Source organism: Gracilinanus agilis, chromosome 2, assembly GCF_016433145.1.
Source record: "Gracilinanus agilis isolate LMUSP501 chromosome 2, AgileGrace, whole genome shotgun sequence".
Classification (NCBI taxonomy): Eukaryota; Metazoa; Chordata; class Mammalia; order Didelphimorphia; family Didelphidae; genus Gracilinanus; species Gracilinanus agilis.
The window spans coordinates 342,554,735-342,580,604 of record NC_058131.1 but is presented as its reverse complement, the minus strand read 5'-3'; the positions used below and the strand labels follow the sequence as shown (position 1 = coordinate 342,580,604).

General features: G+C 38.6%; 1 protein-coding gene across 2 annotated transcripts in view; it reads right to left on the bottom strand.

Moving 5' to 3' along the window:
- The window catches only part of TOP1 (DNA topoisomerase I), a 127,471-nt gene that overhangs the window by 3,547 nt on the left and 98,054 nt on the right, over nt 1–25,870 (bottom strand). For both annotated transcript variants that reach the window (XM_044664320.1, XM_044664321.1), the window contains 9 exons: nt 24,668–24,789; nt 23,041–23,163; nt 17,484–17,671; nt 16,997–17,141; nt 9,198–9,341; nt 6,881–7,066; nt 6,326–6,394; nt 5,905–6,019; nt 4,622–4,749 (listed from right to left, as the gene is read on the bottom strand). In XM_044664320.1, the coding sequence (XP_044520255.1) occupies nt 4,622–4,749; nt 5,905–6,019; nt 6,326–6,394; nt 6,881–7,066; nt 9,198–9,341; nt 16,997–17,141; nt 17,484–17,671; nt 23,041–23,163; nt 24,668–24,789 (1,220 nt within the window). The remainder of the gene's footprint in view (nt 1–4,621; nt 4,750–5,904; nt 6,020–6,325; nt 6,395–6,880; nt 7,067–9,197; nt 9,342–16,996; nt 17,142–17,483; nt 17,672–23,040; nt 23,164–24,667; nt 24,790–25,870) is intronic.

Here is a 25,870-nt window from a genome sequence, read left to right as displayed (position 1 = left end):
TATCTACTATGTGCTGGACACAGTGATGGGTACCGGTGATTCAAAGACAAAATGAAACAGTCTTTTTTTTGGGACTGGACTTAGTGTTTCCCTGAGGAGGAAATGTCTTTTACCAATGCATCTGCTGTCTCAGAGGGCTGCCTAGAGCATCAACAGGTTCAATGACTTGCTCATGGTCACAAACCTGTGTGTGTCAGAGGTACATCCTGAATTTGAGGCTTCCTGGCTCTGGGGAACATAACATAACATCTGCCATGTTATGATGTCTTTCTATACAAGTATATACAAGATGTAAACAAAATAAAGACAGAAGTGTGAGCTGGTCTGGAAGCAGTTTGGAATTATGTCCTGACCCAGTGATATAACTACTAAGCCTATACCCTAATGAATGAGGAACTCCAGAATGAGGAAAAGGATCATATCAAGGCATTTGAAGAACTGATGAAATCAGCAACTTCAGAGGAAAGTGGAAAGACCTCTATGAACTGATGTATAATGAAGTGTGTAGTACTAAGAAGGCAGTAAAACAACTCTGAAAGACTTTTGAACCTTGATGAATGCAGTGATAAACCACAAATCCAGAGAACTTAAAATGCAGAATGAAACATACATTTCTGGGACATGGTCATTGTGGGAATTTCTTTTGCTGGGCTATGAGATTTGTAATGACAGTTTTATTTTTTGTTTGTGCAACTGAGGGGCAATGGGAGAGAAAATAAATGTTTATGAAATAAATTAATTTAAAAAACTGTGGAAGAAAAGATAATAGCAACCAGGGGGCTAAGGAAGGGCCTCATGTAGAATGTGGCACTTGAGCTGAGCCTTGAAGAAGACCAGGAATTTGAGTCCCCTTATCACAATAAGTTCCTGGAGTCAGGAAGACTCAAGTTAAAATTTGACCTGAGACACCTTCTAACTATGTGACCCTGAGAAAGTCACTTAATGTCTGTTTGCCTCATCTGTAAAATGAGGATAATTACTAACATCTGCCTCCAGAGCTGTTGTGAGGATCAAACGAGATAATATTATAAAGTACTTTGCACAATGCCTGGCATAAAGTAAGCACCATTATATAAAAATTATTTTCATTATCGTTGTTCTTCTTCATCATCATCATCATCATCATCATCATCATCATCATCATCATCATCATCATCATCATCATCATCCTGGATGGAAATTTTCTTCACAATGAAACTAGAAAACAAAAACTCAGGGACAATGGGAAGTCCTAGGTTCAAATCCGGCCTCAGACACTTCCCAGCTGTGTGACCCTGGGCAAGTCACTTGACCCCCATTGCCCACCCTTCCACCTAGGAGCCAATATACAGAAGTTAAGGGTTAAAAAAAAAATAAATAAATAAAAATAAAAAACTCAGGGACAAAGAACAAGAGCTGCTTAGGGCATTGGCCCCAAGCATACAAGACAAACCCAGGGTCTTAAGAGAGGGAGCCAAGCCAAGTATATTCTCTAAAATTGCCAGGGCTCCTGGGAAGATGGTAAACAGTTCCTTAGAAAGAGGAGGTTCTGGCCCCAAAACATACAAAGCACTAAGACACAAGACTCTTGGCAGTGCAAGGAGTTTCAAACATAGAAAAGAAGAGCAATTGGTAATAAATAGAAAATGGGAAGTTATTCTACCATCCATCATTTTGTTCAGTCGTTGACCCCCACCCAGACTACTGCATGATGAAGGGAGCAGTTCTAATGTAGAGATGGAACTTCTCGAGAAGGCAGCACAAGGGTCACCCTGCCTCTCCCCTAACAACTTAGACAATTCCAAGCTCCTGCTGCTCCATCCCCAGATCAGGTCAATCCTCCCCCTCCTCACTCCCCCCCCCCCCCACTTCTCCTGGGCTGAGATGCTTTGCAAAGAGATCCAAATGGGTATGGCTGAGGTGTGATCACTGTCTCATTCCTCTTGGGAAGCCCTTGTACCCTGGGCCAGGGGAAAGAAGGAGGAAAGCATCAGTCAGTAAAGGGGCTGGGAACAGATGGAAAAGGGAAAGGATGGGGAAGGAAAAAGATGGTCAAGGGCAAAAAACCTTGGCCTCAGCTTTTCCAGGTCTAATTAACCCACAACTCAGTAACTTTGACCAAATCTCTATATCAGTGACTTGCTGCTACTTCCATATCACTCCTGAAACTTAGCACTGATGTTCTCAAAAGGTTTGAATGCCCCTTTGCCAGGGCCAAGGCAAAAGTCAGATGATCCTAGAATAATCTGATGGACATGCCAAGTTATTTAAGTGATTCAAGGTTCAAAAGGACTTGAGAAGGAAACTGACAGGCAAGGTTAAAGCCAAGCACCAAGGGAACAGCACAAAAACAGTATCAAACATAAATCACCTTCACCACAGAATGAAAAATGTACATTCCCTTAGATAGTCGGCCGATTTTTCAAACAGCTGTAACCTCCAGAGAGCAGAGCAAGGCATCACTCAGGGCCTGGGGAGGCAGCTGGCTGAAGCCTCTCATTGTCTCTTCTCCAGACACACACAGAATACTCAAGAGTGGAAACAGAGCCCCGCATTGTGAAGGACATTTGAAATGGAATCATCAAATACACTTTACTACCAATGGCTTTTGCCCCCAACATATATGTTGGCTGAAGCTGAACTAGGCTAACTGAAGGCTATGCACAAAAGAAACCCTCATCCCACTGGCTGGGATCATCTTGGGGCTATAAATGCAGCAAACTACAGCCCTAATCACCCACTTTGAGAGAAGCTGAAATGGGCTGGGGGATGGTGGAAGAGCAGGAAGAAGAGGACTAGGAACAACTGCTTGTTGAGTGTTACACCTGCAATGCAGCACAGGAAAGGAAAAGATTTTGAGCAGGCAGGGACCTTAGAGACCACTTAGTCCGACCCCCTCATCTTACAGAACAGGAAATGGAAGCCCAGAGAGATTTGTGTTGAAGACACCACCATCCTTTCCAGGTTCACGAAGGCATTTAAAAATGTTTTTAACTCTTGCTCAGGTCACTCTCTTGCTCAAGAATCTCCCATGGTTTTCAAAAACCTTTATGACCAAGTATAATCTCTCTAAGTGGCATTTTAAAACATCTACAATCTGGATCCCACTTGCTTTTCCAGACTTCATCTCTATCATTCCCCTCTCTATACTACATTCCAGTCAGCCTGGCCAACTTACTATTTCCAGGATTTGCTGCTCCACCTTTCACCTGCACCACTTTTGCAGTCTGTCCCTAATGTCTGTAATTTTTCCTTTTCTCATTCATAAAACAATTAACAACTCCTTACTTTCTGTCTAAGTATTGATTCTAAGGCAGAAGAACAGCAGGGGCTGGGTAAGTGGGGTTAAATGACTTGCCTAGGGTCCCAAAGCTAGGATGTGTCTGAAGCTACATTTAGACCGAGAGCTGCTTGTCTCTAGGCCTGGTGCTCTATTCACTGAGCCACCAGGCTGCCTCTTCCTTTTTTCATTTTTGCTTCTTAGAATCCTTATAGTTTTTCAAGGCTTAGCTCAGGTCTCACTTCCTCTGTGAAACATCCTGATAGATCTCATTGTTACTTCCCCCACTATCATAAAATGATTTCACATTTATTATTTGTTTACCTGTTGTATAGCCCAGGTAAATATGAGTGAATAAGAGCTCCTGGAAGGAAGACAATGACTGCTTTGTTTTTGTCTTTGTATCTCCAGTATTTAGCATGTAGTCAGTGCTTAATGAATGCAGATTCTATTGAATTATGTGATTTACCCAAGGTTACACATATTCTAAGTCACTTCCTAATATTTCAGCTGTCCAAAAGTTAAGAGGGCCCCCTGGAGGTCTGTAAGCATAGGATGTGTAGCTATTATTAAGGTATGTCCTAGTGGCAATTCTTAGGAGGAAAGGCTGGACTAGGACAGCCATGAGGTCCCTTCCAACTCTCATATTCTGGAGTTCTGTAAGTAACAGAGCCAGGAGTAAGGTAACGGGGCTGTGTACTCAAAGTGGACTTTCCTATGTCCCAGATTTTGTTATCAATAGTAATCTTGTCTTGGTTCTGGTGTGGATAAAGCACTGATTGTGGATATCACACCAGAGACTCTTATCCTCCTAAAGTCTTTTCCAAAGAAAGGTCCACTTGCCCAGAGAGAGTCTAGGAAAAGCTAGCTCCACACAGAGAGTGGGAAGCCACTTCCTGCAACCATGTGATCCCTGAAGCTATCTATTTGAGAGCTATTGCCTAGGAGTATAGCAGGCAGCAGTGAGGAAGCCATTTCTTCCTTCTCCATGCCCATTCATCTCCAAAAGTTATAAGGAATACGATGCACCACTTCCCTAAGAGACTACTGACAATATCTTCTCCCAATGGCTTCATATGGAAAGGGAAATCTGTAGTGCCTAACAAAGAATTGTCCAAGATACAATTCTTTTCAACCAGTGGCAAGAGTCTTGTCCTTTCCTAGTCATGCAGAGAATATTTGCATCTTGAGTATATTCAGATGACAGCATTTGTCCTTTTCTTCTAGAACAGTTTTCATTTCAGTGAAACTTTCTGATCATGTATTACAAATGTACTAAGTTCTACTGTAAAGCATCTTCCACTTGCCCCCATGAGGCATGACTCTATTGTCACTGATGACAAGTTGTCTTAAGTGACTTACCTTGGTCTGTAGGTTCATCATGGACTTCTCAAAAGTTTTTGGTGGTGCCCTCTGATGGTTACACAGAATTGCAACAGCTCTGTTGGCACGATTATAAGAAAGGATCTTTGCTGGGATATTTTCATCCGCTACAAAACAAACAAACGAAAACACCATCATAAGTCAGAGATCTTGGTTTTGAGATCCCAGACTGTCCCTATGCTACTTATTTTAATGGTTTTTATTTCATTCTCAAGATTTAAGAGATGTCCCCCTCAAAATCACAGTCACGAAGCCTTGATAATAAGAAATCAAAACACTACCTGAAATTCACATGCCAGTTCATTCTGGGTTGGTCTTTTATTTGGGGCGGGGGGGAAGGATGAACAAACTCTAGATGGCAGATCATGCACTACCTATACCTTCAATGTTATTACAGCTAAATAGAAACCCCCCAAATTCCTTATTTTCCTTAGTGGAAAATCTGTAGTTGGGCCAGAAAAAGTCCAGAAAAAACATGAGAAGAATCTCAGTTATAATGAACTGAGACTAAATTTTTTTATTTAAGCCACCAAATCTGTCTTGCTTTGAAAAAGAAAATGTCAGGTGAAATGGAAAATCAGGCTGTGTCCAGTGAAACTTTTTTGAAGGCAATAATATCATGTCTCTATAAGCCTCCTTGACACTTGAAAAGCAGTTGAGATCTAGGTCTCAAAATCATGCTGTCTATTATCCTCAGTCCCCATTTATGATAACACACCTGACTGCAACATATATCACACACTTCTTGAATCTACTTATACTGCAAAGCATTAAAGCCATTCATTCTACATGTTACAGAGAGTAACTAAAACGACAATAATTTGGCTCCACCAAATTGCTTTGGAGTATTGGCAAGTACCCTCAGGAGCTAGTTTTTAGAAAATACAACTAAGAGAGGGAAATTGCATTTAGCTCAAGGAAAGGGTTCCCTTCCCCATCTAGTAACCATGACAACCCTCCTTGCTCTTCACTTTCAAAAGGACATCATATCACAATGTCTTCACCAGAGTGAGTTTTGTAATAACGTAACATAAAAAAATAAGAGCCTTTTTTAGAGCCATGCTTGAATACACTTGTCAGCATTTTAGGGAATGCTGCTGGAAGCTAATATGGGAGCTATTGGTTTCTGAGCTTCTCCCAGCACAGACACAGACAGACAGACAGACAGACACACACACCCCCCCCCCCCCCTAGGATTTGAGGAGTTGAGTATGCTTGCTATCTAAATCAGCACTCATTCTACTAAAAAATGGAACACTTACGGGCAGTGAGCTCCTTTAGCTGTTGCTGTAGCGTAATAGAGGCATTGTATGTACGGAAGACCTTGGCCGTCAAGCCCTCCATGAGATCCTGAAGGTGTTTATTAAGGATACTGGTCTAGGAAAGGGATTGAGAATTTCAGTTGAAATCCTGGCCTGAAATACTATTTGATTGCTTCCAAGTTGCTAGACCCTCCTCACTCATCAATACAACTTCCATCCCACATGGGCACCAATGAGACCAAACACTAGCAGAGGAGGGCATGTTAGTGACCCCTGCTGGATGGAAATTTAAGGGTTTACAGAGGGTCCTGGGCAGTCTTAAAGCTGAAAGAGCTTGGGATTAAGACCTGCTGAGAAAGAGTACACTGCCAGAGAATGGGCCTCAGCCTCATAACACAGGCCAACTCCTGAGCATACTTACATTCAGTCTGTCAAAAAGATCATCCTCAGGCTGTTTGTTCTCCATAAACAGCTGAAGGTTCTTAAAAACCTAAAAGAAAACAACATGAGTATTAAACTAAATGAATAAACACAACATAATCATTACTTCTGGACTTGAAATAGTTTCAAACCAAGCTCACGAGGGGTCATCCATTGAGACACAACAGAAAACCTGAGATGTATATTCAGTTAGTGGGGGCCCTCAAAGGGCTTTCTCTAAAGACCCTGGGTCAGGCTCTGAGAGGGAAATTGGGAGAAGCTTCCTGAAAAGCAAATATCTAAGAACAGCTGGGCTCTATCAAGGCCCAAGCTTCATATTTGAAAGCTTTGCACTGGATGACAATTACTGCAATAACAAAGCCTCTGAAGCACAATCTGTTACATATTAATGCTAAGAGTTTGTAGCCTTATCCTTGGGGGACACAAATTAGTAAACAGGGACAAAAAGAAGTTTATAAGACACAAAATACGGGGTACTCTATCCCTTTTAGGCCAGCCCTTCTGAAGCCAGGGAACACCAACCACAGTTGCTTACCCTCTTCTCCACAGGGACCTTGTTGTAGTATCGGATGGAATCCTTTCCTAGGAAATCAAACTCAACCACATATTCTTGGCCATCCATCTCTGGGTGTAAGTTAATGTGCTCCACTCGGAGGGAACAGCAGCCCACGGTGTCAGCTGTCTCCCCTTCTTCCTTCTCATTACCAGCTCTCAGAGCAAGCTGTAGATTTGACAGTGAGAATTGGGGAGGTGGAAAGGAAGGAGTTGGCAGAAAGAGAATACAGGTGAAAAATATATGAGTTAAAATGGAGGCCAGATTAAGGTTTCATGAGATTCAAATAGGAAGCCCTTTTACTCTTCTTTGGGAAGAATTGGGAATTCCCATATATACCACCATTGTTCACACTTACGCTCCTCCCCCCCCCCCCCCCATGCTTCAGTACTACAATAGTGTTACTACTGCCTCAGGGGATATGAAAGCACTCTATTGAGACACATCTCTCTTCAGAATTGTGTTTTTAAAGGCACAAAATACATAGGGCTACAAAGGGAAACAATTATGCTAAAAGACAGTTATCATTAAAAAAAAAAAATTCACTGATTCCCCTGAAATCTAACTCTATTTTGAAGGAGAAAAAGATTGAGGGAGCAGCTAGGTGGCTTAGTGGATAGAGAGTCAGACCTAGAGATAGAAGATTCTTTGTTCCAAACTGGCCTCAGACACTTCTTAGATATGTGATCTTGAGCAAGTCGTTAATCCCCCCCTCCCCCCCCCCACTGCCCAGCCCTTACCACTCTTCTGCCTTGGAACCTATACATGGTATTTATTCTAATATAGAAGGTAAGGGTTAAAAAAGAAAAAATGAAAAATGGAGTTTGAAGAGATTTATAATACAAGCTCATGCAACTTGTCTACTGTTTTTGTCACTGACACGTAATTTTTAAAAAGGGACAAAATGAATCTGGTTTTTAAAAACAGGGCTGTAAATAAGATGTTGCCCCATCCTGGATTTTAAAACTTGAGAAGGCTGGGGTTCTGAGCAAACAACTATGCTCAGTCTTGTTGCTATTGACTGTTAATAGGAATTTCTTAATCTCCCACTGTCTCTTTAGGAGACAATATCTGACAGGTTGGGAGTTTTGTAAAATCTCCTGTCTCTTTAAGAAGCTGAACAGATAGCTCTCGCCCTCTGTTACTTTAAGAGACTCTATAAAAGGGGAAAAAGCAATTAAGACTTGACTCTTGCTGACTTGGGAGTAGGGGCTGTGCCAGTGTTTTCTCTGTGAAGAGATTCTGACAGTTAATTCTGGCAGTTTGTTTCCAAATATTGGGTTGGAGAAGTTAAGGACTAATGAATTAAAGTTCATCAATTAGTTAAGATAATTAGGGAATTTAATATAAGTTGGACAGAGTAGGCCAGACTGAGGCCTGCTTTGCGGGCAAGAAGATCCTGCCAAGAAAGGCAGGGAGAATTAGGGTTTATTAGAGATTTTAGTATAGGATTTAGATTTTAAGATATTAGTATAAGGATTAATAGATATAATCTCCTATTTCCTATTTACTGTTTCCTATCCCTACCTCTCCTCATAAAATAGTTTCAGTGGTGCACAAAACTGATCTACATAGTGTGGAAAATATATGTAAGGGTAATCTTCCTCACAACAGTAGCTTTTGTCAACCTCCACAAATAAAAGTTACCCATAACAAGGCAAACTGTCTACGCATGGCATTAAGCAAAATGATGTTATAGGGGCAATTAGTTTCAGAAGGAAAATGCTACATAAATGGATAGTTACAGTAGAGTTTCACAACTTTATGATGTGACTTGATTATAAGGTAGCAGTGACTTTTTTACAAAGCAGTATTAATTGGGGCTTTTTTATGCAGGGTATACCTATATCCAATATGGGAATATAAAGTAGCAGAGAATAATTAGGTAACTACAAAAATGCTTTTGCCTTTCACCAGGAAGACACTACAGCAAGAACTGACTTTTCTAAGAGACTTCTTTGTTTTAAAACCCTTACTTTCTGTTAATACTGAGTATTGGTTCCAAGGCAGAAGAGCAGTAAAGGCTAGGCAATGGGGATTAAGGGACTTGCCCAGGGTCACATAGCTAGGAAGTGTCTGAGGCCAGATTCAAACCCAGGACCTCCTGTCTCTGAGCCTGGCTTTCTATCCACTGAGCCACTTACCTGGCCCAGACTATATCCCCTATATCTCTTGGCTGGAAAGACTTGGGCACAGGGCTGATGGCTGTCTTTTATCTGGGGTAAGTTTTAAAAAGAAAAAAGATAAAAGAAAAAAGAGAAAATTCATTCACTGGCCTCCACATCAGTAGGACCCTTACCTTGTCAATGAAGTATAATGCTACAGCCCTCTGTCGGACTTTCATTTCCTTGGACTTCCAATCTTCTCGGTATTGGTTCCGGATCTTGTCTACGCACTTCTTCAATCTTCGAGCTGTCTCATACTTTTGCCAATCCTTCTCTCCCTGCAAAGGTCCAAACCCAGGAGTTTACTTCCAAGAGCCAGAGTAGAATGATTTTGAATAAAGCTCAGGCCAAGTTCCTGAGGAGTTAGTTAATACTTAGGTAAAGAGCCTCAGGCTGTACCACATTTGAACTTCAATCAAAAAGATCCTTTGAGTTGGTAAGTGAAAAAAAATGAACTAAAAGGTAACTGGGATATTCAGACTGATGAGAACTCAGACCATCATAAAGAGATTATCAAAAGGTAGCCCTCCCTCTTCTAATTGTCAATCAAGCTTCTGGCTTTAATTGCCTAATATCTGGAAAGAGTACCCATCTGTATCAAGTGGAATTGCCATTATCACCAAAGGTACCAAGTAGTTCAACACTTTTCATTATACCTGTTACAAAGTCAATTAAGATTATTATATGAATGTGCTGTAGGGCCAGAGACCTTGAAGTAGCTTCAGGCCAGGATTCAGATTCCATGAAACTGACTAGCCCTTCATGGTATAAACAGGCAGGCAAAGAAGCTGAACCAAATGGTTATGGCGCAAAAACAATTCCCATGAATGCTCACTAGAACTCATCATTTTAGGACTTCCTTATCTGTGATTATGTATGATTTGGAGATTTTTTTAAATCTTGTTTTTGTTGATCTTTTGTTTTTATTTCATTCTAATTTCTGAATATATTCCTTGCTATTCTCTAGAGAAAGCCATCCCTTGTAACAAATATTACTTGAAAAAAAAAAAAAGAAAAAAAAATTAGTTTAGTAAAACTAAACAAGACACTGTGTCTGATAGTATTGGCAATATTCTATACTCACAGTCCCATACCCCTACAAATGTTCTTCCTATTGTAGTTGGTGGTTATACTGCTTCCTGCTTTAGCTTACTTCAATTTGTATCAATTCATATAAATCTGTCCATGCTTCTCTGAACTCTTCCTATTCCTTGTTTCTTATGGTGCAGTAATAGTCTATTACATATATAGTTCCCTTCCTTCATTCCTCCCCAGAAAGCCATACTTTGTAAGAAAGCATAAAAAAAGTTTAAAAAGAAAAAAAGGCAGTTTGACAAAATTATCCAATATATCAGTCAAAACTGACAGTATGAGGGGCAGTTGGGTAGCTCAGTGGAGTGAGAGTCAGGCCTAGAGACGGGAGGTCCTAGGTTCAAACCCAGCCTCAGCTACTTCCCAGCTGTGTGACCCTGGGCAAGTCACTTGACCCCCATTGCCCACCCTTACCACTCTTCCACCTATGAGACAATACACCGAAGTACAAGGGTTAAAAACAAACAAACAAAAAAAACTGACAGTATGTTCTACATCCAGTTCTTCAAAGAAAGTGGGGAGGTATATTTTCTCCTGTCTTCTTTGGGACCAAGTTCGGTTATTTTAAGTGTCCAAATTATATTCAGAAAATTGTTTTCCTTTTAATTGTTTATTCTCTGATCTCCTTGGGGTATAGGCCTAGCAGTGGTACCTTTCATTCTTGATATTTATGGTAATGCTCAAAAAAAAAAAAAAAAGCTGTGACTTCATTGGTATGGCTACTTCCTCTACAATAACTGATGATTTCATGAACTGCTGTGGCTGAAAAAATACATCACTTGATAGCCAACTTTCTGATGATGAATCTCTCACATGACAGATACCATCCATAATCAGGATACTTATGGAAATACATTTCTTAAAAGCAGTTCTAGAGGGTCTTAAAACTCATTACCAGGGATTTTAATTTGATTCAGAAGCTACTTGAAGGCCAATGAGAAAGGGAGGAATCTTTGGACAAATTTAAATGTCACAGAAGAAGAAGAGGCTAGATGGGAGACTCGGAATTAATTAGGTAATGGGCTTCAAGGGAACACAATGTGGAAGTATGGATTTACTTTCCTTCTGTGTCATATGGATATCAGTCTAGGAGGAATGAAAGAGGAAGAACTCAAAATAATCGAATACTCCAACTCTAGAGAGCACCCAAAAGAAAATACCTTATTCTTTGTAGATTTTGATAATGCAGGAGGGTTAGGAAATCAAATGAAAGGACAGATAAATTTTGCCATGAAAATCTTTAACACTCACATTTGTGTGTTTCTAATTTAGCCACAAAAACTAGATGCTCACTACTTGTTTAATCAAATAAGTTAGAAGTCAAAAGTTATAGAAGAAACATTTGTGTTCTGACTTCTGCTATTCAAGAGCTGTATCTAGTGGCATTCAAATGAATTCCTGTACATTGTGATATTTAAGATGTGTGACACCTTTCCTTATAATACAAATCATCTTAATCTATATTCAGTGAAATTAGAATTCTCTCTCATACATATGGAAAATCAATCTTAAGTAACATTTCTAGGAGTATGGTCCACTGCAAGCAGGTGAATAGATTTCTGGCTGCCATTCATTCCAAAGTGTTTGTACTGCTAAAGATCCTCTCACAAACCTGAAAATTCTTCCCTGTTCCCTACCTCTGGGGAAGTTTGTTAGTTTCATTTGTCATGCCAAGGAAATGGAGAATGGTAGCTAGTGAGCTAAAAAGTTTGAAACAAAAATTCTCTGTCTCTCTCACACTGATTGTATGGGGGTGACTCCCCACAAAAACAATTTTGGGAGTAGGCTGCCTAGACTCCTAGGCCTAAGACCCAGGGATGCCTGTAACTATGGCCTGAGAGAAAGGAAAACGGCAGGGGCCAGCTCCTATATTGTTCTCACAGGACCAGAGCACTGGGAGATGGTAGGGTTAGGGGCTTTCTTTAAGGGCCTTTGGACAGTTTCCTCATTTAAAAATGAAGGAGTAGGACTATATAATATCTGATATCCTCTTAAGTTCTTAAATTCTTTGATTCTATAAGAAAGTTTTTCTGAAGTACATTTAAAAGAAGTAAATGTATAAAAGAGCCCTTTATAAAAGGGTCATGTCCCTAAGAGGATCTTTACCAAAATTATCTCAGCTTCTCTGACAGAATATACACTCCTGGAGGGCAGGAACTGTTTTATTTTTGTTTTTGTCTCTCTACTGCCTGGCACTTAGCTGACACTTATAGACTGCTTGACAAAGGAGGGCCATTTAAAGAAAGAACTTAGGCTTTCTTCAGTTGTCATCCCCAGTAAAGGGAGCTACAGTGACTTTGGAATTCTGAGAATAGAAAAGCTCAGTGTCAACAATGAAAGCCACCCAACTCCAAAAGCCTCTTTTTAGACTTTTAGATTCATAAATTGTTTTAGTTTGGAAGGCAGTCCCTGGCTTATGCTACTGAAGGGAGGAGGGAGCCAGCAATTATCCCATTATTTTTGGGGGGGCTATGGATGCTGAAATACAGAATGGGAAAAGAGGGAAGATGATACAGGCAGAAAGGTGAGTGAACTCTCACATCTCAAATCTAATAAGTCCTTCAACCTACACTTATTGCTGCTATATTCCTTTGCATCAGAGTATGGAACAAATAGGCACAAGAGCAGGGAGAAACAAAGTGAGTCCAGGCTAAACTTTTTAATCCTTGACTTAAAAATCTCTTTTAACTGGGTTGCAACATCAGAGGTATTTTATAGAAAAGGGGAAGGGAAGGAGTTGGGCCACAGAATTTTGCTGATCTTTACTCTTCCTTACATACCTGTATATTTTAGGTCATAAGAATTCCATATATATGTAACATATATATATATATATATATATATATATATATATATATATATATATATATATATATATCTATTGCTTGGGTCTATCTAGAATTATCTCACCTCCTATTGTTCACTCCCTGGAACTAGGGTAGGTTGAGTATGAAGTAACATGGAAAAGTAAGGAGTGGTTAAGAAGAAACAACAGAAAAAAAAAACTCTCTCAAAAACCTGTGTTGACGGTGGCAGGCTATTATGTTCCCAAAAATCTGCTGGGAAGATTGCTATAATCTAAGCCATTAAGTTCAACAGTTGATCAACACATAGAGACTCAAACACGTAACTATCCCAAGAGAAAAGCCTCCAAATGACATGTGTCTTTTTTTACTCTCACGTATGAAACACAGCAAACCTTTCTTCTTTCCAAAGGCAGAGTGAAAAAAAGCCTGGAGTAGTGGGGATATTATTTCTCTGCCAAGCTAGAGCCTGCTGGGCAGAGAAATGGCACCAGACTAAATAAATCACATTGCTATAACCTTTCTCCATAGGTTTTATTTTCCAATCCTCTAATCATCTTCCTGACTTTTCTCTGGACTCTATCCCAGCTTTCCAGGTCTTAAGTCAGGCACAGAATCCCAAACAAAAAAGGTCTAATCAGTAGTAACACTGATGGAAAGGTGACTTCTTAGTTCTTCCTCCTTACACATGGCTGAGGGCTTACTAGGTAGAAGGCCTAGAGCTAAGACTTGGAGATAAAGAAGGAAAAACATTCTTCTTGCTCTCAAGGAACTCCATCTAGTCAGGGAGAAAGGGCATTCTGATAAAAGTTATACCAGTTAAGTGCTAAACGAATGATATAGGAAATGTAGAAAATAGCTTTAGTTTAGAGCAGGGATTATGAACTTCCTTTTTGTTATCATAGACTCCCTTGTCAGTATGGTAAAGCCTATTATCTTGAAACATGAGGGGAAAATAAACTTGTCTATTGAAAATACAATAATAAAAATACCTTTTCCAAAAACTAATGAGAAATGATGAACATAATGAATATAAGAGAAATATGGAAAGACTTACATGAACTGATGCAAAGTAAAGCAGAACAAAAAATATATACACAATAACCCCAAAACAATTAAAAGTGAGTGTTGTAAAAACTACAATGAAAAAGCATGCTTCTAACATCCCTCACCAATTCTGCTCCCTATTGCCTCTAGAAGAAAACAGTGTAAAACACTGAATATATTTCCATATTTCTCTTATATTCATCATTTCTCATTACTTTTTTCAATATATTGATTAGTTTTGCTAATTGTTTATATATATAAACACAGATATGTATATGTATATTTTATAAAAGCCTTATCTTCCATCTTAGAATCAATACTGTATATTGATTACAAGGCAGAAGAGCAGTAAAGGCTAGGCAATGGAGGTTAAATGACTTGCCCAGGGTCACACAGCAAGGAAGCTTCTAAGGCTAGATTCGAACCCAGGACCTCCTTGTCTCTAAGGACTGGCTCTCAATTTACTAAGCTACCCAGTTGCTCTCTAAATGCTTTTTAATTCATTTATTTAAAAAAAAATGTAGGATGTGATTACATATTTTTAAATTAGAATTTATTGATGTCCTATAAAAATAAAAATATTTTTTATTAAATGGAATAGCTCTCTGGGAAGAGTTGGAGAAAGAATAAAGGAGAAATTTAGGCAATGAAAAAACAAAATCAATAAAAATTTACTTAAAAAACAAAATTAAACAACAAAAAAAAGTTCAAAGACCCTAAGTTAGAACTCCTGGTTTAGAGGGAGTTTAAATTCAAGGGGCTCCTCAACAACACCAATCCAACCACAGTCTCCACCAATCCAAATCCTAACTTTAGAAGTCACTATTTAGTTTACCATTCATGCTCCAGTCTCCCTTGCATAGTGTCTTGGGTCCTATTTTCTTTTCCTTCTCTACTCTCTTGGGGATCTCATTAACTTCTATGTGTTTAATTACAATCTCTATGCATTTATCTCACAGACTATAGATGCAGTGCCAGTCTCTCTCCTGAGTTTCAGTCCCATATTGCCTATTGTACAAAAACTGGACCATTCTATAGGTAGCTCAATTTCAACATGTTTAAAATGGATCTCATTATTACAACCCCCCCCCTAAACTTCCCTAATTCTTCTGGTAATGGTAATACCATTCTTCTAGTCTCTCATGTTTGTAACTTTTGACATCATCCTCAACTTCTAACTCTTTTTCCTCTTTTTCATTTATCAATTAGGTGCCAAATCTTGTCATTTCTATATCTGTATCTGATCTCTTTCTTTTGCTTATAAACCACTATAGCCTCTTGACTAGATAATTGTAGTCAGTCTGTCTATCTCAAGTCTCTCTTCTTTCCAGTGTGCTCTCCATACAGCTGCCAAAATGAATTTTCTTGAGCATGATCTGACCATGTTTCTCTCTTAATCAACTTCAGTGGCTCCCTATTGCCTCTAGAAGAAAACATAAACTACTCTGTTAAGAATTATAAAACTCTTTCCCAGCTGTGTGACCCTGGGCAAGTCACTTAACTCCCATTGCCTAGCCCTTACCACTCTTCTGCCTTGGAGTATTGACTCCAAGACAGAAGGTAAGGGTTTAAAAAAAAAAAAAAAGAATATAAAACTCTTCATAACTATTTTAGCTTCACTAGACTGTAGTACTCTCCTTCCTATACTCCCTGATATTCTCTTTGTTCCTCACCCCATCTTGATTCTCCATGCTCATTCTTCCCTCATGCATGGAATATACTCCCCCTTTCACACACTTCAGAGACCTCCTTTCTTCCTCCAAAATGTAGTGAAAACTGTGTCTTCTACATGAAGCTTTTCCCAATCTCTTCAACTGTTAATCCCTTCCCAGTCTACCTGTTGGGTATTTAACTACTTCCTTAATATTTATATTGTATATACTTATAATCTTCCTATTCAGATGTAAGCTCTTTGAGAGCAATGATTGCTTTTTATTCTTTTTATTTATTTTCCTAGTATCTCAAAGAGTGTACTGAATAACTTCTGTGGGCCTCAGTTTCCTCACTGATTTGGCCCAAATGATCTCTAATATTCCTCCTAATTCTGAAACTCTTTAACAAGCTTCTTTTCATTTGTTAACCCCTTAGAGATCAATGTCAGATAAGTGAGTATCTTATTGCTAACTATAGGCTTCTTAAAAGATTATACTATAATCAAATACCTATGTGCCCTGGGGTTCACTGCAATGGGATCCATCCTTTAGATGGTGCTAAAATACACCTGTGAAATATTCTTGGCTGTTGAAACTATGTCCAAGGGACTCTAAAATTGTACCTTTTGGTCCAGCAAAACCACTATTAGGTTTGCATCCCAAAGAAATTGAGAGGCGGTGGTGGGAGAGAGAGAGAGAGAGAGAGAGAGAGAGAGAGAGAGAGAGAAAAGGACCTATTTGTACAAAAGTATTTACTGTAGCTCTTTTTGTGGTGGCAAAGAATTAGAAATTGAAGGGCTGTCTTATCAGTTGGGGAATGGCTGAAGAAGTTGTGGTATATGATTATAGTGGAATACTATTGTGCTATCAGAAATGATGATCAGGATGATTTTAGAAAAAACTGTAAAGATTTACATGAACTAATTTAAAGTGAAATGAGCAGAACCATTAAGAACAGTGCAAACTCAGTAACAGCAATATTTTTTGATGAACAACCATGAATAACCTAGTGAGTTACTCAACACAGTGATCCAAGACAATCCCAGAGACTCTTGGTGAAAAACACCATTTGCCTGCAGAGAAAGAACTGATGGAGTCTGAATGCAGACTAAACGTACTATATTTCACTTTCTTCCCCTCCCTCCCCCTTTTTTTGTTTGAGACCTCTTCCACAGAAACACTAATATGGGAAAATGTTTTACATGATTGCACATGTAAAATCTATTATCACCTACTCAGTGAAGAGAGAGGGTTAGGAGACAGCGAGAGTGGGAAGGATAGAGAGAATTTGTAACTCAAAAAGAATGTTAAACATTGTTTTTCTGGGTGCTCTGTTACCTTGATTCGTGAACTGGGGTTCAGCATAATGTACTTGATGGATCCTTGGATATTCTCTGTCCAGGATACCAGCCAGGTGACCTTGTTGTCATGTCTAACTTCTTTCCATTTATGTCCAGGAGGAGGAGGGGGAACCTTGGCATCTCTACAGAGGGCAATAAGACAACAAGGCATTTAAGTGAAGAGAAATAATCAATAGTAATTTCCTTTCTAAATCTGTGAAGCTGGTTGCTGTATCCTAAAAAGTGAAGGAAAAAAGTATGAGTTTATTTTATTTGCATAAATTACCAAGTTTGATTTCTTCACTCTTAGCAAAAAAAATATCAAATAGTTGAAGCATTAACTATAATTAATTTAAACACTTCCAATTATGTTGGGCAATTTCAAAGAGCTCTATGTTACCCCAATACAGAAAACCCTTCCATTTACTCTCCTGCCTAATTCCCTTTAGTCACTTAAGAAGAAATCCAAAGACGACTGTGCTCACTTGCTACAGTTGATGATTATATCTTCAGGCATAATCCTCCTTTTCAACATCCCCATCTTGGGATGGTTGCCACGACCCCGGAAAAGACCTGGAGGCTCAATCTTGAAGTTGGCAATTCTCTCTCTGTGATTGTCCATCACACAGAAACCATATTCTTTCAATAGCCTTTCATTTTCCTCTTTGATTTTCTAAGAAAAGAAAGAAACAAAATACTAAAAACAGATTCAGTCATGTTAGGATATTTTATCATTTGGCCTGTAGACCAAATGCACATATAGATTTAAAAAGCAATTAAAATTAATTCAACTAAAACATTCATTTGAACCCCTATCATTCTGAATTCAGAATTATTACATGGCACAAGTGGTTTTTAATGACTAAAGTTTGAAATGATTTATTACTCTAAATATCCAGTTTTATCCAAAAGACATAAGGGAATCTAGAATAAAGATTGCCCTCCCCCCACAAAAAAACAGGATTAAAGAAAACAAGGATTCTTCTAATAGGGTTGCTTTGAACTTCTAAGCATAAGAATGAATTTTTTATTTTGAATAATGATTTATATAATACTTTTTAATATCATCATTGATATTATGTTAAATGTTGAGAGTACAATGCATTTTTATAGTACTCTTAAGTTTTATGAAATGCAACTTGTGAAATATTATTCATTCTAAATATTATTTATCCCATTTTTCAGATGAGAAAATTGAGAGAGATGATTATTTGCCCTAGTTACCTAGCTAAGCTTTCCCTGGGACTTGCTGGGTCTAAATCTAACACTTTGCCATATCACAACTATTTCCCCTTTCACTGAACAGGCTTTTATTTTTTTCAGTGATACCCACTTACATTTCAGTCAGTGTCACAAGTTGATGTTTGCAAATCACTTGAAGACAGTCATTACTAAAGAATTTTTGGGAAATTTCTGGGAAAAGCATCACAAGAGCAAGCTATATAAAAGGATGCTATTCAGGGGATGAGGTGGACCCTAGAGAGAGGACAGAGGCTCTGAGATACCCTAAGTTTATTTGTAGAAGACTAACCTGTCCCCTCAAAGGCATGGGCTAGTGGGGAGCTTCCTATTTTAACTAATTATGTAGATAGCTGGATGCTAAGGCCAATGGTTTCTTTATACAAGGCATTCTGGAAGCCTGATTATTGGGAGATGGGGATGATAATGGAATGGCATCCCTTATGGATAACAGGTAAGGAGTAAGGAAGAAAATGATGTCCCCAATCAGGGAAGGGACTCAAAGATCAAGGAAGCTGAGTTGAGAGTGGGGGTCAAATACAGTTTAAGTTTCATAGACTCACAGACTGTCCAACACTTTTATTTTGCAGAAGAGATAAGAAGGACACAAAGTTAGAGTCATTAGAAACTGGAACTGAGATTTCCTCCAGTCCAGGGCTCTTTCAGTAAGGCTGCTAAAATGTGTCCTCCCTCAGAGGCAGAGACACCATCCTTTCCAAAGCAGTGGCACCAGATATCATGACTTGGGTCAAAGCAGCTGTTCATGGAGACAAGATTCTTAGACTTTTAGGCTAGAAGTTCTTCATGTTTTTTTTGTGTCCTGGACCTTTCTGACAATCTGGTAAAATCTATGGATTCTTTCTCAGGATGATATTTTTAAATGCATAAAATAAAAGATATAGAATTGCAAAAGAAACCAATCATCTTGAAATAAAATTATGAAAATATAAAAGTTCATGAACTCTGGGAAAGCATGATCCACTTGGGAGGGCAAATCCCTGAGGGAAAGGAAAAAAATCCCTGAAATGGGAAGCAAACTGTTCCCAAGATAGTGTGGGCCTCTGGCAGGCACTGAAAAATAGTTTTCCTTTCCCCACTTTAAACCCCACCTCTCTTTGGTCCAATTGTGGTATGCTGCTAGTGTTTGGGTTGCTCTATTGCTGCCTGGGTAGTGAAATGTTCTGTCTAGTAGCCCCTAATACACTATAGCTGTTGGACCAGGCCTTGACTTCAACTTCCCTTTCCACTCCCCCCTTAGTCTGGGCAAGAGCTCAGGTCCTATCAATCATGGCTTCTTTCTCCCCTCTTTTCTCTTGCTTGATAAATCCTAGGACACAGTCTTGGTATTCCATTAGCAGAAATCCCACCTTTCATCAAACTGCAATCAGTTCTTCCTTCTTATATTCCTGCCCCTGCCCTACTACCAAGCTTGATTTCCCCCATTCTTTCTCCCTCAGAGAAGGAGTACAAATGTGGTTAGCAGTCCTCTATATTCCCCACCCTGGGACAAATCTTGGGTTGCTCTGCCTACTTAAGGGTCTGACTATAAGAAGGAAAGCACATGTAATCCCAAATGCTCACCAAATTAGTAAAGTCTTACTATATACTGTCAAACTCAGAGGATCAAGCATCTCATGTCACATATTAAGTTGCCCAGTTTGTGGGCTTGCATTGCCAAAAGTCCTTTCCTCTTCCAAGTATGGATTAATATATTTATATTGTGTGGTGTCTGGGCTTCTGTGAAAGAAATTTTGTGGGCTATTTTGTGGCCCCCTGATATTCCTCCTCAAGGGCCCATGGATGTATCAGAAAAAAATTATGAGATGGGGAATGAATGAAGGGCAAGAGGAAGCAGAATCAATCTTACTTTGAATCATTCTAAAATCTAGGTTGGCAATGGATAAATTCATTTTGCTTAACTGTATTTCTTTGTTACAAGGTACAGTGCTACTGGATAAGTAGGGGTGGGAGGAAGGAGGCTAATTCTATTTACACATTAGGAAGCAAGGTTTCTTTTTTTTTTCTTTTTAAAGAACAACCAAACAATTCTATTTAATGATTAAAAAGTAAAGAAATCTCAACTCGGCTGTCTCCCAGAGAGTATCTGAAGGTCTCAACAATGAATATGTAGAGTAAATAGAAATGGGAGAAGAGTAAGATGAACTGATGCAAAGTGACTCTGGAAAACAGAATTCTTAACAAATGAAATGACCAATCAATCATGACTCCAGAAGACTAATTAATATAATTAATCACTTTCCTAGAGAGATAATCCATCACTTTTCTAGAGAGGTATTAATCTAAAAGGTAGAGAATGAGTCATAAGTTTTCATATACAACCAAGATATGGATCAACTTTGTCTGATTATGCTTACTTGTTACAAAGGAGATCTTTTTTAAAAATTTAAATTAAAAAAAAATTTTTAAACCCTTACCTTCCATCTTAGAATCAATACTGGGTATTGGTTCTAAGGCAGAAGAGTGGTGCGGGCTAGGCAATGGGGGTTAAGTGACTTGCACAAGGTCACACAGCTAGTAAGTGTCCGAGGCCAGATTTGAACCCAGGACCTCCCGTACATCTTGGGGCCTGACTCTCAATCTACTGAGCCACCCAGATGCCCCCATTAATTTGGCATTTCCTTCTCCAGTTCATTTTTCATGTGAGGAAATTTAGGCAAGTAGGGTTAAGTGACTTACCCAGGGTTCCAGAGTTAGTAAGCACCTGAGGCTGGATTTGAACTCATAATCTTCATGAGTCTTCCCAAATCCAAGCCCAGTGCTCTACCCACTGTACCACCCAGCTGCCCCTGAGATCTTTTTTAAGAGGGGGAAGGAGGAAAGCTCTTAATGGAGCCTTAAAAATTAAAAAAATAATTATTAAATTTAAAAACTATATATGGATAAGAAAAGAAGAAAGTTCATTAGGAGGCAAATAAGGCAGTATTAGTAATACACACTAGAGAGATTAAATATATCCTTTAAGAAACCAAGTTGTAAGATGTAATAAAAGATCCACAATTTCACATATAAACCTCCTTTTTCTGTTCTTTGCTTATGGAAATATGCATATATGTTTACATTTTTCAAGTCTTCCCCCCCCAAAAAAAGAAAATTTAATTAAAAAATACTACACACTCCCTCATTTCTTTGCTGAGGTAGAGGACTGTAGGGATAAAATACTGCATATAATATCAGACTTGGCTGAGGCAGTTTTAAGTCTTGCTTAAAGACTTTATGTCTTCTCCACCTTTTAAAATTCTTTAAGGGATAGCTGAGTGAGGGGTACATTGGACAATAAAGACAATGAAAAACAAAAGACAAGAATAAAATGTTTTCAAAGACAAAAAGAGAAGTGATAATTTTTTTCCAAAGGCAAGGAAGGTTAGGATAATCTCTTTTGTTAGTAACAATTCCCCACAAATATGAAGTTCAAGATTTATTTATACATATGACACAGTAAGACTTGGTCAAAATGGAAGCTCTTGGGCATACAGAGTATCCCAAAAGTTTTAAAGGCTTAAAACTACACTAAGACTTGGGATATGCTATACAACTGTACTAATCAGCAGAAAATCAAAGTAGGATTGGATGGCCTTGACTTAGAAATAGGCATCAAATGTTTACCACCAACCAAATATCATTGTAAATCAATTATATAAAATGTGGTTTTGTCTTTATTGGTACCAGCAAGAAAGTTTTGTTATCCTTCCCTCATAGCTCCCCTCAATTTTTTACCTTTGTCCTAAATGGAGAAGGTGGTAATAAGAGACAGGATGTCAAAAGAAACCCTAGGGTACAAGGCTATTTAGCTAAGTTTAGGGAGGCATGTAAGTATATGTGCCATCAGGCTCAAGGAAGAGCCAGAGGGCTTAGAGCCAACATTAAGTATGAATTAATAATCCAGCTGATGAGTTAGGATAGTGGTCACCTACCAAATGTCCTGTTTTTTTTTTTTTGTTGTTGTTGTTCTTAAACCTGCACCTTCTGTCTTAAAAACTATTACTAAGTGTTGGTTTGAAGCAGAAGAGCTGTAAGGTTGAGGCAATTGAGGTTAAGTGACTTGCCCAGGGTCACAAGAAGTGTCTGAGGTCAAATGTATACCCAGGACACCCTTCTCCAGGTCTGCATCTCTATCCTAGTTGCCCCTCCAAATGTCCTATTAACATAACCCTTGGGCCACAGTTAGTTCAATGGAGTATTTAGGTTTGTATCTGATATTATTCAAAGTACTTATTCATTAATCTCTTGTTCTAAGGAAGCAAGGTTCAAACTAGATTTCTGTGGGGCAAGAATACTGGACTATAGTTTAAAGCAGGGGTCGGCAACCTTTTTGGCCGTGAGAGCCATAAACGCCACATTTTTTAAAATGTAATTTCGTGAGAGCCGTATAGTGCTCACAGTGCCGCTCCTGTAACAGCGCCTGAAAAAAAATTGACTTTATGGCTCCTGTAGAAAGAGCCATATCTGGCCCTCAAAAGAGCTAGATATGGCTCGAGAGCCATATGTTGCTGACCCCTGGTTTAAAGAAATGATAAATCAATCCAAATCTACTGAAAAGTGGTAAAGAATGAGAAGGTAGATGAACCAAAGAACCATTATAATTTAAGTGAAGCCTGATATTACCTAAAGAACACTGTCACGGGGTTAACAACCACCAGCTGTAGTGACTATTTCACAGGGCTGTGATAAAGATCAAATGAAAATGTACATAAAGCCTTTTTTAGAACCATAAAGTGCTACATAGGTGCGGGTTGTGATTACTATTGTTGTTACTGAAAGGGTTTAAAAATATAGACATAGTACCAGTTTCTCTTCTTTGCTCATTTGCTTCCTTGCTTCTGATTGGGCTTTGAAATACTGGCTTATCTGGTTGAAGTCACACTTGCTAAGATTGGTGATACTATTTTTCTCTTCATTTGTCATTTCCTGGTGAGAAGAAAACATGGGGAAAGTTAAAAAGGAATAAAGAAAGGAGAAAGAACAACATTATACTTTCATTTTCTTCCATCTTATTTAGAAAAATTTTACTAATTCAGACTGAGGAGCTCTGGGTAGTAGCAATCTGAATGAATGAAAATTTTAATTTAAAAAATGCAGTTTAATAACTTGCCAGCTCACACAATAACAAGAGTTTCTGATAGAGGTCTGGTTTCTGAGAATAATGTTAGGAGATTAGCATACCAAGAGCTAGCCTGAGTAGTGCTGTCCTTTGCTCACATGTCAGTGAAACAAGGCTACTTCTTAAGGATTTCAGAATTAGTGAAGTTTAATAGTTATCATCTCTGGCTGTCATCACCTGAAAGTCTCAGTCAGATATGATGAAGATTGAACTGCAGAAGTAGCAAAGCCAAATGAGGAAGAATAAAGGGGAAACCAAGTGGGCCTGCCCTTCAGAGATATCCATTCCTTCTTGACAGCCAACCAAAATGAATTGGGGTTTTTCTCCCCATACTACCCTTGATGAAATATGCCAGCAACTCTCAAACCATTACATTAGCTGTTGTTGGAGGGCCTTACTTTGAACAGATGACACAAAAACTTATACTTTCTTTTGGCTATTGAGGCACTATACCATTCTCATTTCTGCTATAAACTCCTGGAATCTTTTTTTTTCCTGTGGCTAAATATAGGCAAGAGCAAAATATCATTCCTTCATTTTTCACTCTTTCCTGGTGATGTCATTTATTCTCTGAGCTCCAATGGTAAACCTTTCCTAAAAAACTCCCAAATCTTGATCTCACATGCTCCCAAATGAACTTAACCTCATTCTCCCTTCAAATCCTACTCACTCCTCCTTCTTTTGTTAATGTAACCATTACCTACCCATTGTTTTCATATAATCCTTATAAGACCAGACATCCCACCTCGCCCTACAGTTACTTCTGTGGAGCAAAGTCCAGTATTATACCGTGCATATTTGATATTCATAAAATATTCAGCTGAATCACAGGATCACATGATCTAGAGTTGGAAGGAACTTCAGAGGCCACCAAATCCAATTTCCTCACTTTATAGATGAGGGGACTGAGGCCCAAGGAGGTTAAGTAATCTGCCCCAAGGTCATACAGGTAGTATCAGAGTTAAGATTTTAACCCAGATCCTTACATTCCAGAGGCAGGGTTCTTTCCACTGTACCTTGCTGCTTGTTCAATCAAATTTCATTCTGATTTCAATCAGTACACTTCAAGAGACCTATGAATTTACTGGCATGGTCTGTTTCTCTGCTATAAAAATCAATTCTTCCAAACTGTAGGGATATTCATGACTTGCTATAATCATATAGCACAACTTATAAAACCTTTCATTAATTCTAACTCTAATGGAGTTGTCATTTCTTGCTATCTCTCTAGTACCATTCTATAGTCGAGATTTTTAAAGTTTCATTGTTACAAAGCACTAAAATTTGTGGGGGAAAGGGGGAGGGGAATACCTTTCTCCAGTCCTTGAAGAAATTTTTCCTAAAGATATCCTTAGTAGTGTATTCATGGTCAAGCATTTTTGCAAAGAAGGTAGCCACTTCTTCTGCTTTGGGACTCAGCTTCATGACTTTACCTAGAGAAAAGGTGTTTCCAAAAAAGAGTTAGCCAAGAATGAAAGCTAGTATATGTTTAGGCCCAGTCCTTTTCTCAAGGCCTGTGAGACTCAGATGGTTTTTCTAGAGATCAAACCACTACAAACATATTTTTTGGTAGTTCTTCCTACAAAGAACTTACTGATTCAAGCAATATAGTCCCTAAGGAGGGACTAAAACTCAGCAGATTCACATGAGGAAAGCTCAGTTCCTTCTGTGAAATGACAGAAGGGTCTTCTCTAGCATGAGTACTATGAAGTCAGATGCTCTTCCCATTTACATAAAATTCCTCTTCAACAGAATGTTCAGACTGAGCTTCCTGAGGACAGGAACTGTGTGTTCCCCAAGGTCCTGTACAAAAGTGGTGCTTCATAAATTGCTGAACTGCCTTGGGGTTCTCGGTAGTAAATAAACAATATCACAGAAGGTTAGAGTTGAAATGGATCTTAGGTCATCTAGTCCAATCCTTTCACAGGGACAAGAAGGTCCACTGGATTTGTCAAAGGCCGTGCAATTATAGAGCTAAGTCTTGTTTCTTAGGTTTCTTCCTGTCTCATTCCATTTCTGTTTTAAAACAGCATTAATTTTACTAAGTGACTAACAAGTAAAGTTTGATAACTGTGAATTTTATAAACATTGAGCTTTTATTTATACTAATTCATTAGCAGAGAGTCCATCTTTGAAACAATATTTTCTCTGGAAAATTCTTTTTCTTTTAAAGTAATAATTTTATTTTTTTTCCCAATTACATGTAAAAGGATTTTTAAACATTCATTTTCTAAAATTTTGAGTTCCAAATTCTCGCTCCCTCCCCTCCCCACCCTCCTTCCTAAGAAGGAAAGCAATTTGATCTAGGTTGTACTTGTGTAATCATGAAAAATTTATTCTTTGGAAAATTCTTAAGGAAAATTTCAATTTTCCTGGGAAATTTATGGAACTACTTTAGGTTCATGGATGATCTGCTCCAACACCTAATTTTCATCCAGATCCATTTCATGAAAATGGGATTTCGCTATAACTAAGTCAAAGTTCAGTCAAGGAGAAAGCCAAAGTTCGGTCAGA